Consider the following 13,325-nt stretch of genomic DNA (forward strand, 5'->3'; position numbering starts at 1 on the left):
CAGCAGCAACAACAACAACAAAAAAAATAGGAATAAGGAGCTCAAAGGAACAAAGCCAGAAAATTAATAGGCCTGGCGGTGCTGCCTATGTTTAATTTGATTAAGCTCTTTTGCCTTATCTGATGTAATGGTGCACATTTATGGTCTTAGCCACTTGAGAGGCTGAGGTAGGAGGGTTGAAAATTTGATGCCCACTTGGGTTATATAGTGAGACGTTATCTCAAAACCAAAAAAGGAAGGGATGGAGGGAAAGATGGAGGGAGAAAGGAAGGAAAGCAATTTTGTCTTTTATTTTCTTTTTCAATATTTCCCTTAAAATATTTTTCATCGCCAGGCATGGTGGTGCACGTCTTTAATCCCAGCACTAAGGAGGCAGAGGTAGGAGGATCACTGTGAGTTTGAGGCCACCCTGAAACTACATAGTGAATTCCAGGTCAGCCTGGATAGAGTGAGACCCAACTTTGAAAAACAAATGTATATATACACATATTTTTTCAAAGATTATATTTCTTTTTACCCTGGCTTTAAAGAGAGTATGTTGACATGTGAGAATTCAGTCATGAAAGGCCATGCCTATAAGCATTTTATTCATATATGCCCAGGTTTTCATTGGCATGGCCTTTTCTGCTAGAAGGTTGGTTTATTGTGTCTTTTTGTTTGTTTGTTTTCAAGGTAGGGTCTCATGCTAGCTGTTGATCTGGAATTCACTATGTAGTCTCAGGGTAGCCTTGAACTCTTGGTGATCCTTCTACCTCCCTAGTGCTAGGATTAAAGGCATGCGCCACCACTCGTGGCCTATATTTGTTTTTTTTTTAGTCTTTCTCAAAATTTGTGACAGCTAGATACAGTGAAGCACACCTGTAATCCCAGTACATTGGAGGCTGAGGCAGGAGGATTTCTAAATTGGAGGCCAGCCCAGGCTACATAGGAAGACCTTATCTCAAAAAAAGGAAAACATAAGGATGTAACAAGGTCAAGTTTGGCATTATCCAGGCTCTAGAAGCAATAGATAGAATACTGATGCTTTCTTTAATTTATTTTTATTTTTATTTATTTGAGAGTGACAGAGAAAGAGGCAGAGAGACAGACAGAATGGGCTCACCAGGGCCTCCAGCCACTACAAACAAACTCCAGAGGCAGGAGCCACCTTGTGCATCTGGCTTACATGGGTACTGGGGAGTCGAGCCTTTAACCAGGGTCCTTAGGCTTCACAAGCAAGCGCTTAACCACTAAGCCATCTCTCCAGCCCACTAATGCTTTCTTAAGTAAAGTTGATAGATGCCTTGAGTCATAGATAACCTTTTTTCCTGTGTAGATTGAAGGACGTGTTCTACCAATGGAAAGAATTAACTTGAGAAATACTTCTTTTGTCACATCTGAGGACCTAAACTGGGTTAAGGAAGTAACCAGAGACAGTTCCATCTTGACGGTGAGTGATTTTAGGTGTTAGAAAGCCAGTATTTCCAGAGTGTGAGAATTAGTGGGCAGGAATGATCTGGTCTCTTCTGGAGAGGACAGATCCCCTGATTTCTCTTCTGAATGATGCATGGCAGTGCTTGAGGGAAGGCCTAGGCTAAGCACTGGAAATATGTTGCCATGGTAACTCATCTGCTGCCAGTCATCGCCATTCCACTTTCCTCCTGCTCCCTTCTTTCCCCTCAAGAGTTCCTAGAGGTGTGGTTTTTTTTACCCTATGAAAGAAATGAAACAGTACACCCCTAAGACAATTAGTTATTTTCATCAGAGAACAAAATAGTATATAATTATTTCTACATGTTTTGGTCTTTGTGGCCATGTATAAAGTACATTGACTTGGAAAGCTTTTTATTGAAACACAATCTATTTAAAGCAAAAGCATACATAGAAATGTATAACTTGATCTGAGGGGATGGCTCAGCAGGTAAACACACTTGTTCTTGAAACCTGATGGCCCAAGCTTGATGTCCCACCCATGATGTACAAAAGCGGTACATGCATCTTGAGTTTGTTTGCAGTGGCAAGAGGCCCTAACACTCTCATTTATTTATTCTGTGTGTGTGTGTGTTCACACACTGTCTCCCCTCATACCTTCTCCCTCTTCTCCGCCTTCTCTCCTTGCAAATAAATGAAAAAAAATTTTTAAAAAGAAATGTATAACTTGATGAATTTTCACAAGTTAAATAGACCTATATAGTTAATGCCAAGGATTAAGAGAGAAATTTACGTGCCCCAACTGCCCCAGTGTTCCAGTTACTGACTACTGTCCTTTTGCCCTGAGAATCGCAACTGTTCTGACTTGACAATAGCAACTGTTCATTCTAAGTGGTTTTGTACTACATCTGTCTCTGATATCATAGTGTGTGTAGTCTTCAACATCTGGCTTCTTCAGTCTTGTGTTTATGAGCTTGATTCATATAGTTGGCTGTGGCTGTAGATTTTCCTATCTCACTGCTTCATAGTATTCTATTGTAAGACTGTCAAAATTTATTTATAAATCCATGAGAATGGTAGGAATTACATGAGACAGAACTCAAGCTGAGGGAGTGGAAAGTCATTTATTCTTCATAGTACAATCTCAGTGTAAGTTTGAAAGGTTTAATTTGTACGATTCCCTAATACAACATACGGTTTTTCCTAGATTCCCCTGCATTTCTGGGCACTTTTTTACCCAAAGAGAGCAATGGATCAGGCCCGAGAACTGGTTAACATGTTGGAGAAGATAGCTGCCCCTATTGGCATGCGCATAAGCCCACCAGCCTGGGTTGAACTGAAGGATGACCGAATAGAGACCTATATCAGAACCATTCAATCCTTGCTGGGAGTTGAGGTAATAAATGAACTTAATTAGAGTAAATTAACCAGCTTGATTAAAGTACTTGGATACTTAGTCTTAACTTATTTTGATTTCAGTCTGTCCTAATAATGTCCAGGGGCCTGTGCCCCAATTTGCACATGAAATTCTGAGCTTGAGGAAGTATTTATGCCCTTTGGTTATTTTCATTTTTCTCTTTCTGCCTTGGCACTCTCACAGTAGCCTTTTTCTCCTGTAATTGGCTTGAAAGAGCAGCTGACTTAACTTTAGTTCATTATCTATAGAACATGTTGTGCTCAGGAAACTACTTGGGCCAAGTGCTATCTTGCAGTCTTGCACGATTCAGTACTTAACTGTCACTGAATGGTCTGGGTTGAGATGCAAATTGCTCTGGTGATGAACTTGGCCATGAACTCCATTAACTGTGTTCTGATAACTGATCAGAACACTGGAGCTGGGCACACTCAGCTCATTTTTCAGACTCTTCCTTATATCCATTTGTAAATAGAGGAAGAAGATAAAAAAGGTAGAGGGAAGGTCTTTGGAAATAATTAGCCTTTGAATCCAAAAGTCTGTAAGTTGAATCAGCTTAACTTGGCATAGTAGCTTTCTCTTTCAGATATCCCTCTCTTGGTGTGTTCCCTTTTCCTCGCCCCTTTTCAAAATTTATTTTTAAAAAATTTTTTTAAAAATTAATTTACTTGTAAGCAGAGAAAGAGGCAGAGAAAGAGAGAGAATGGGCACACCCAAGCCTCTAGCTACTGTAAACAGACTCCAGATGCATGTGCCATTGTGCTTCTGGCTTAACATGTGTACTGGGTAATCAAACTTGTGTAGTTAGGCTTTGCAGGTAAGTGCCTTAGCCATTGAGTCATCTCTCTAGCCCCTCCCTTTTTAAAACTTTTATTTTTTTAAAATTTTTTGTTTATTTTTATTTATTTATTTGAGAGCGACAGACAGAAAAAGGCAGAAAAAGAGAGAGAAAGAATGGGTGCACCAGGGCCTCCAGCCCCTGCAAACTCCAGATGCATGTGTTCCATTGTGCATCTGGCTAATGTGGGTCCTGGGGAATTGAGCCTCAAATCATGGTCTTCAGGCTTCACAGGATAGTGCTTAACCATCTCTCCAGCCCTAAATTTTGATTTTTTTTTTTTTTTTTTTTGGTTTTTCGAGGTAGGGTCTCACTCTGGTCCAGGCTGACCTGGAAGTAACTCTGTAGTCTCAGGGTGGCCTTGAACTCACGGTGATCCTCTTACCTCTGCCTCCCGAGTGCTGGGATTAAAGGTGTGCGCCACCACGCCCGGCTTAAATTTTGATTTTTTATTGACAACTTTTATACTTCCAGACAGTAAACCATGATATTTTTCTCCCCTCCCCCACTTTCCCCTTCACAGCTCTGTTCTCCAACATATCCCTTCCCTCTCTCCATTAGTCTCTAATTTAATGTCATCATCTTTCCTCTTGTTATGAATGTCTTTTGTATGTATAGCTAGGCACTGCAAGGTCATGGATATGGAGGCCAATTTCTGTGTGGACAGTTGCAGCGTAAGGAGTGCTACCCTTCCTTTGGCTTCCTTTGGCTCTTACATTTGTGATAGAGATGTTTCGGTGCTGAACACTCCTCTGCCCCTTCTCAGCACTATGTTGCCTTTTGGGTCATCCCAAGGTCACTGCCATCTGAAAAAAGAAGCTTCTCTAACCAGAAGTGAGAGTAGCATTAATATATGAATATAAGCATTAAGTGTAGTGCTTTCAGGGCAGTTTGGTGAGAATAATATATACAGTTATCCAGACCTGGCTTTATACCCCTAAGGCTCATGACCTCCCTGCTATAGGCTTTTGACTAGGTTTTCAGCACCAGGCCTGCACCATAGAGTGGGCCTTCGGTCCAATTAGAGAGCTGTTGGTTTCCCCCAGAGAAGACATGCCACTATTGCACTCAGTCAGTCATTTGACCTGTCTGGCCAAACTTGAGGTTTCCAGCATCCACTGTTTTCACTGCTGATAACTTCTGTCTCCCATAGGGCTGCATATAGTACAGCTTTTTCCAGCTTTCAGTTGGCTGGTCTATAGGGAGAAGGTTCTCTGCTTTGCACCAGCTTAATTTCTCAATGACTTTGCTGCTCAGGCATGCAAAGTCTTTAGCAATAGGGTCTTACCATCTGTTATTCATGGGAAACCAAGGGCCTTGGCAATAGCCTGTAATGTTTTGGAGGCAACAGGGACCTCCCTGGCCAACAACTCACTGGAAGGTATCCCATCTCTGGTACTGTGAATTTTCTAGTAGCAATCTATGGCTTCTGGATGTGCCATTATTCAAAAAAGTTGGTTTTCATGTCTTTTTTTTTTAATTTAATTTATTAGTTTTCTTTTCAGTAAATACAGGCAGTTTGGTACCATTATTTAGGCTCATCTGTGTTCTACCCCTTCCCATTAGACCCTCCTTGTTAATGAAAATGGGTCGTGCATTGTGGAGTTAGCTCCCAGTTATTGGTATGATAAATGTCTCTGCAAATCATGACCCAACATGTGACTCTGACATTCTTTCCGCCCCCTCTTCCGCAAAATTTCCCTGAGCCATGTTGGGTTCATTTTTGGTCTGCTTCAGTGCTGAGGTGTTGGGGGCTTCTGAGGCTCTGGCTCTCTGCTTTGGTAGGAGTTGATTTTTCTCTGCATTGATCTCCTTCCCCTTTGTGCTGGTATCCGGTTCACAGGAAAACATCACCCTTGCTTATTTCGCCAGTTGTCCTTAGTTTCAGTTGGGCCCCTTTTGAGGTATGTTGGGGCAGCTCTTTTCTTAGGATCTGCATCTATCTTTGTTTTCCTTGTTGTCTGTAGTGCAGCTAGGCAGTCGCCATCTTTCCGAAGTGCTCGGTTTTCATATGTCTTATTCAGAATATCTTGAATTTTGATTGACCCTCCCCCCTTCCCACTTTTCTTTTACATAAATCTCTTCCCCTGGCCTCTCTTAGGCCTTTCCCCTCCCTGTAATCTGTTCTACTTACATATATACAGTGCCATCCCCTTAAGTCCTTCCTTCTTCTCCCTCCCTTCTCACCTTTTTCTAGCTAACTGGCCTCTGCTACCAATTTTTGGTTCCAGCTTACACACAAGTCTATACATTTGTAGTAGGGTCCACATATGAGAGAGAACATGTGATGTTTGACTTTCTGGGCCTGGGTTAGCTCACTTAGCATAATCCTTTCCAGATCCATCCATTTCCCTGCAAATTTCATTTTTCTTTACTGCTGAATAGAACTCCATTGTGTAAATGAACTACATCTTTATTAGCCATTCATCTGTGGAGAGACATCAGATGGTTCCATTTCATAGCTATTGTGAATAGAGCAGCAATAAACATGGTTGTGCAAGTATCTCTAAGGTAGTGAGAAGAGTCATTAGGATATATGCCTAGGAGTGCTATAGTTGGATCATATGGTAAATCTATGTTTAAAGATTTATTTTTATTTATTTATTTGTTAAGAGAAAGGAGGAAAGACTGGCACTTCAGGGCCTCTTAGCCACTGCAAACGAGCTCCAAATACATGCACTACCTTGTGCATCTGGCTTACGTGGGATCTGGAGAATCGAACCTGGATCCTTAGGCTTCACAGGCAAGCGCCTTAACTGCTAAGCCATCTCTCCAGCCCCATAAATCTATTTTTAGCTGTCTCAAGAACCTCCACACTGATTTGCACAAAGGCTGTACCAGATTACATTCCCATCAACAGTGTAGAAAGGTTTCTCTTTTTCCATATCCTAACCAACATTTATTGTCATTTGCTTTCTTGATGGTAAACATTCTTTTAGGAGTGAGATGGAATCCCAAAGTAGTTTTAATTTGCAGTTCCCTGATGGCTACTTGGGTAGTTAGTCTTTACAGGTAAGTGCCTTGGCTTTGAGCCATCTCTCTAGTCCCCCCCTTTTTAAAACTTTTATTTATGAGAGAGAGAGTGGTGTGTGTGTGTGTGTGTGTGTGTGTGTGTGTGTGTGTGTGTGTTGGTGCATCGGGGCCTCTAGCTACTGCAGTTGAACTCCAGATATGTGTGCTATTTTTGTGTGCATGTGTCACTTTGTGCATCTGGCTTACATGGGTTCTGGGGAGCTGAACCTGGGTCCTTAGGCTTTGCAGGTAAGTGTCTTAACTACTAGGCCATCTCTCTAGCCCCCTTACCCTTTTTTTTCAGAAGGCGAATTATTCTTCTGTTTCCTAGATTGGCCCAGATCTCCTGGGCTCCCTGTTTTAGCTTCCTCAGTAGTTGCAACCACATGCCCCTGCCTTTCATGTTTGCTTTTTCATAATTCCCACCTGACTTCCCATGCCTACCAAGCTCTGTCATGGTCTCCCTCTGACATCATCAGTGGTAAGTTCTACACAGCTGTCAGCTGAACAGCTCAGGTTAGTAACTCATTTGATTTCCCCTCCTCTGCCCCAGTCTCTGTCTGCCTCTCTGGGCATTCTGTCTACTCTTCTCTCTGAAAGGGATCTCAAACTCAGATATTTACAGAAGCTTCATAAGTAACTAGAATGAATGAAGTGGGCCAGGAGGAGCCTATAATGAACTAAACAGGATAATTTCTGTGAATACAGATATAAAACCCACTGTTGGAGAGATGGCGTAGTGGTTAAGACACTTGCCTGCAAAGCCAAAGAACCTAGATTCAATTCCCCAGGACCCATGTAAGCCAGGTGCACAAGATAGTACATACATCTGGGGTTTATTTGCAGTGGCCGAAGGCCATGGCGCACCCAGTTTCAACCCCTCTCCCCTGCCTCTTTCTCTGTCTCTCAAATAAATTTAAAAAATATATATTATTGCCAAATTGATTTCCTGTCTTTTTAGCAAAAGCCAAAATTAAATTTCCATATTCATTTGAATATTAAGTTTAAAACAAACAGACTTTGTAAATCACTGTAAAGACCAAAACAGTACATCCTTGTTGTGTCTAGCCTGCTCACTCCCAGTACAGCCTCAGTTCACATGACTGGAAGTTTTTTTAAGTCTTGCTAGAGTTGTCCATTGAGAAATCTTCCCAGCCATCTTGTTTAGGAGCAGTGCTCTGCCAATTCACCATTTAAAGCAGGATTGACAGCCTTGTTTCACTGAGTGCAGACTCTGGAAGGTCCTATGTTTGGCTCCTGTAAGCTCTTGACAGGGCTGCTATTGGCAAATCTTGTACCCTACCTAGCTAGTGAGGAATAGCTGGTGGCAAAGGCTTCATTCCTTGGGCATTTGCATCTGAACCCTTCCTTGTAGTGTTGTATTTTATGCTTTCTCAGTTCAAGCTCTGTATCTAATAAGCTGCTTACATAGCTAAAGAGAGTGGTAAGCAACATGAAGGGACAGAAGCAACAGGTCATATAACCCTTGCATATTTTCAAGCCTGGTCCTTTCTCAGAACCTAGAGTCTCCTAGTAAATAATGGCCAGTTCTAGGTAGTTAATGGTAACATGTTACCTAACCATGAAGAGCAGCTCTGAGCCAAATAAATGTTACTTCAGAGTCAAGAGCCTTTTCTGGTTGGAATGTCCACCATATTTCTTCCATTTTCCTTCTGTGTCCCATCAAAGTCCCAGAAAGTTCAGAAACCTGACACAATATATCTTACCTCTTGAAGGGGAAGATACAGATGGTTGTCTGCATCATCATGGGCATGCGTGATGATCTGTATGGGGCCATCAAGAAGCTGTGCTGTGTGCAGTCACCCGTCCCCTCACAGGTTAGTAGATGTCAAGAGCCAAGGCAGAGTCCCAGCTCAGTTCCACTGCGTCTGGGAAGCCATTATGTTTGTAGCCTTATGCTGAAAGTCCCCCTCCCCCATTAGAATGAGGCTACGACAGCAAGTGGGTTTTTGTGAGTGCTGCTTCCTTCTGTCACCAAAGAACCCCTAAGTATGAGAGCCTACACTTCGCTCTGAGAGGAGAATGATGGAGAGGGATAAAACATTGTCATTTTGCATGAGATAGCTTCAGAAGTTGTCTTTTTCAGTTTGTGGTGAGTGAGGAAAAGTGAGGATGTGTGTGCTGCTGTTTGCATACATGTCTAAAGTCCTTAGAATTATTAATGCCAAAACATCTGCCAATTCAAGCTTTTTTTTTTTTCAATTCAAGCTTTTAAAATAAAATGTAGAGTTTGTTTCTCATTGTCTTTTTTAATTATTATTTTGAGAAAGCATCATGTAGTGTAAGCTAATCTTAAACTTGGAGTGTATACTTTGTATCCTTGTATTTCTTTCTTTCTTTTCTTTTTTTTGGTCTTTGAAGGTAGGGTCTCTCTCTATAGCCCAGGCTGACCTGTAATTCACTCTGTAGGCCCAGGCTGGCCTTGAATTCAAAGTGATCCTCCTACCTCTGCTTCCCAAGTGCAGGGATTAAAGGTGCACACCCACCACCACTCCTGGCTGACCTTGTATTTCTGATCCTGACTCTCCCTGCCCAGTGGTACTGGGATCACAGGCGTACACTGCCATGCCCAGCATGTTTGTGGGCTCTGCATCTGTAGATTCACCAACAACAGCTTGAAAATATTGGGGAAAAAAAAAAAAAGAAAATTCTACTGAGCACATACAGACTTTTTCTTGTGATTATTTCCTAAACAAAACTGTAAATATTTGCATAGTAGTTACATTAGGTACTATAAATAAAGGAGATGGGGGCTAGGGATATATAGCTCAGTATTAGAATGTTTGCCTGGCATGCATGAGGCTCCATGATCAACCCTCAGTATCATAAAAAAGAAAAAAAAAGCCATGTATGGTAGCACCAGACCTTTTTTATCTTAGCACTAAGGAGGCTGAGGTAGGAGAATTATCATGAGCTCAAGGTCAGCCTGGGCAATAGAGTGAGTTCCAGGTCAACTGGGGCTAAAGTAAGAAAGACCCTGCTTCAAAAAACAAAAATAAACAAAAAGCTAGAGATGACATAGGTTATATGGAAAGATATGGGCAGGTTATATACAAATCTCAAAGTTGAGCATCCTTGGATTTTGATATCCTTGTGGAGAACTGGTGTCAGGACATGAGCAAAGGAATAACTGTGATTGTGTTAGAACTTTAACATTTTAGAGAGGTTGATGATGCATGCCCTGTCTTTTGGTCTATCCTGTCATTTTAGGTCATCAATGTTCGAACCATTAGTCAGCCCACCAGGCTTCGGAGTGTGGCTCAGAAAATTTTACTTCAGATGAACTGTAAATTGGGTGGTGAGCTCTGGGGAGTGGATATTCCTCTGGTGAGTGATGCTGGGATGTGTCTTTCTTCATGTACTATCCAGCAACTCCTGCTTCACTCTTTCTCAGTGCTTTTCTTTGAACTATCCTTTTTCTTTATTTATTTTTTATGAGAGAGAGAGAGAGAGGGAGGGAGGGAGGCAGGCAGGCAGGCAGGCAGGGAGGATGAAAATGAGAATTGGCACACCAGGGCCTCTAGCCACTGCAGTTGAACTCCAGATGCATGTGCCACAACGTGTGCTTGTGTAACCTTGGGCACATCTGTCACATTTTTAAAAATACTTTATTTATTTATTTATTTGTTTTTAGAGAATGCGTGAGAGAGAGAGCAAGCTAGAGAATTGGCGTGCCAGGGCCTCAACCACTGCAGTCAAACTCCAGATGCTTGTACCACCTAGTGGGCATTTGTGACCTTGTACTTGCCTCACCTTTGTGTAACTGGCTTACGTGGCATCTGGAGAGTTGAACCATGGGTCTTCAGGCTTCATAGGCAAGCACCTTAACTGCTAAGCCATCTCTCCAGTCCCAAAGTATTTTTATTTACTTGAGAGATAGAGATGAATGAGCATACCAAGGCCTCCTGCCACTGCATAAGAAATCCAGACACATTTGTCACTTGTCTGTCTAGCTCTGTATGGATACTAGGGAATCAAACCCCAAACAGAGGGCTCTTTAAGAAAGCATCTTTAACCACTGAGCCATCTCTCCAGTCCCAGCCCTGGTCTTTAAATTTTTTGTTTTGTTTTTGTTTTTTGAGTTAGGGTCTCAATTTAGCCCAGGCTGACCTGGAATTCACTATGTAGTCTCAGGGTAGCCTTGAACTCACAGCGATCTTCCTACCTCTGTTTCCAAGTGCTGACCTGGAATTCACTATGTAGTCTCAGGGTAGCTTTGAACTCACAGCCATCTTCCTACACCTCTGTTTCCAAGTGCTGGGATTAAAGGTGTGCGCCATCATGCCTGGCTTCATCTTTACATTTTTAAGTACTGAAAAATATAAAGCTAACATTTTATGGAACATGAACATTAGATGAAATCTAGTTTTAACTACCATTAAATACATTTTTCTTGGAAGACAGAGCCCTGGTTTACATAGTATCTGTGACTGTTCTTATAAAGGAAGAATTAGTTCTTACAGAGACTCTCTGATTCAGAAAGTCCAACAGGTTTACTTACTCACTAGTTCTTGCACAGAAAATACTTGCTGCCTTTCTGTTACTTGTTTTCATATATAAACAGTAGGGTGAGATTGCTTTGGCTTCACATGGTACCTCAAGGTAAAGTGATGGATTGTTTTGATTTGAAGTTTACTTTTTATTTTTTGCTTTTGTTTGTTTTCCAACCTAGAAACAATTAATGGTGATTGGAATGGATGTGTACCATGATCCCAGCAGAGGCATGCGCTCCGTGGTTGGCTTCGTGGCAAGCATCAATCTGTAAGGACTACTCATGGCTTTATCATAGTGTTGAATACCTTGTTTTGATTGTAGCCAGCAGATATTTTGGGGCACTTTATGTTTTAGTGTGAGGAGATGACATCTAACTTCCGTCTTTGTCTTCCTGTGGTTTTTTTTTTAAAAAAGATTTATTTTTATTTATTCATTAGAGCAAGAGGGGAAAAAGAGAGAATGGATGCACCAGGGCTACTAGCCACTGCAAATGAACTCCAGATGCATGTGTTACCATGTGCATCTGGCTTACGTGGGACCTGGAGAATCAAACCTGTGTCCTTAGGCTTTGCAGGCATGTGCCTTAACCGCTAAGCCATCTCTCCAGCCCTCCCTGTGGTATTTGTGTAGACAGCCTGTTTGCCACACTTGCCAAAGGTGCCAGTTTGTATTCCCCTGTGCACCACTGGCTGGAACCCTAGAAATGAAGCGGTTTTTACTGTTTGTGATAATTATGAAAACTAGGTATGCTCATTCCAAATACCTACAGAAATTTAGAAAGTAAAAATTCTTCATGGCCTTTCATTAATCACCACTGAAGGTTTGTTTTGTGTATAATTTCACATTCTTTCTCTATACCCTAATGCATATGTGTCATACATATACAATTACCTGCATCTCAAGAAATTCTGTTATATGAATCATAGAGTGTATTCACATAGACTGTTGGTAGCCATATCATTAGATGATAGAATTTTCTAATGTTATGCAGAACATAACTATATATGTGACGTGCACAAACACATATATTTATACAGTTGAGATGTTACTGTGTACATTATACATTATTCCTGCTTGAATTAATTTTTGTTGTTGTTGTTGGTTCTGGGTATGGAATCCAGGATTTTTCATGTACATACTAAGCAAATGTTTCTTTGCTGAGCTATATGCCTAGTTTAGTTTATGTACTTAAACTTTTTGTGCATTAATTTGAGAGAGGCCGGGAGGGAGAGAAAGAGGTTAGATATTTTCTATATAACTAAACCTCAGCTAGTTATCTTCAGCTGCTGCTCAAAATTTATTGATTGCTATGTCACTATTTACTTAAATAATCCTCTATTGGTGGCTATCAGATTGTTAAATTTTTTCTCTAGGCCTGGAGAGATGGCTTAGCATTTAAGGCACTTGCCTGCGAAGCCTAAGGACCCATGTTCTACTCTCCAGATCCCACGTTAGCCAGATGCACAAAGGTGAGGCAAGTGCAAGGTTGCACATGCCCACTAGGTGGTGCAAGCACCTGGAGTTCAAATGTAGTGGCTGAGGCCCTGGTGTGCCAGTTCTTTCTCTGTCTTTCTGTGTCTCTTGCTCTCTCTAAAAAAAATTCTCCATTGGAAGCAATTTTGTAGGAAATATTCATGGTTATATGTTTTTGAGGTGTTTTGAAAGGTATATGGCTTAAATAGACCCTCTTAGTTACTCCATGTTGTTAGGTTCAACAGAAATTCATGCACTAGTTACTTGTGGGATTGATTCAGCGGGAAGGTTTCATGCTGACAGGTGTCCACAGGCCTGTGAGAGTGTATGCTCACCTTTCTCTCCTCCCTGTTTCTCTGCACCTGCCCAGCACCCTTACTAAGTGGTATTCACAAGTGGTATTCCAGATGCCTCATCAGGAGATTGTGGACAGCCTGAAGCTATGCCTGGTGGCCTCTCTGAAAAAGTATTATGAGGTAAGAAAAGTAAAAATCCTAACATTTCTGGGTTTGAAGAACCAACATTTCTGGGTTTGAACTCTTTAGCAGAAATCTAATATAGCAAGAGGAATTGCAAATCAAAGGCGACTCTAAAAGATACCCTGCCCACCCTGAAAGCAGCTAAGTCTCTCCTTTTAGGCTTCTGCTTGAAAGAGTCTAATGT

General features: G+C 41.5%; 1 protein-coding gene across 2 annotated transcripts in view; it reads left to right on the forward strand.

Moving 5' to 3' along the window:
* The window catches only part of Piwil2 (piwi like RNA-mediated gene silencing 2), a 69,471-nt gene that overhangs the window by 43,915 nt on the left and 12,231 nt on the right, over positions 1 to 13,325 (forward strand). For both annotated transcript variants that reach the window (XM_045131624.1, XM_045131625.1), the window contains exons 14-19: positions 1,316 to 1,429; positions 2,618 to 2,806; positions 8,411 to 8,512; positions 9,906 to 10,022; positions 11,368 to 11,456; positions 13,033 to 13,138. In XM_045131624.1, coding sequence (XP_044987559.1) covers positions 1,316 to 1,429; positions 2,618 to 2,806; positions 8,411 to 8,512; positions 9,906 to 10,022; positions 11,368 to 11,456; positions 13,033 to 13,138 — 717 coding nt within the window. The remainder of the gene's footprint in view (positions 1 to 1,315; positions 1,430 to 2,617; positions 2,807 to 8,410; positions 8,513 to 9,905; positions 10,023 to 11,367; positions 11,457 to 13,032; positions 13,139 to 13,325) is intronic.

The sequence above is a fragment of the Jaculus jaculus genome, chromosome 12, assembly GCF_020740685.1.
Source record: "Jaculus jaculus isolate mJacJac1 chromosome 12, mJacJac1.mat.Y.cur, whole genome shotgun sequence".
In the NCBI taxonomy this organism is placed as follows: domain Eukaryota; kingdom Metazoa; phylum Chordata; class Mammalia; order Rodentia; family Dipodidae; genus Jaculus; species Jaculus jaculus.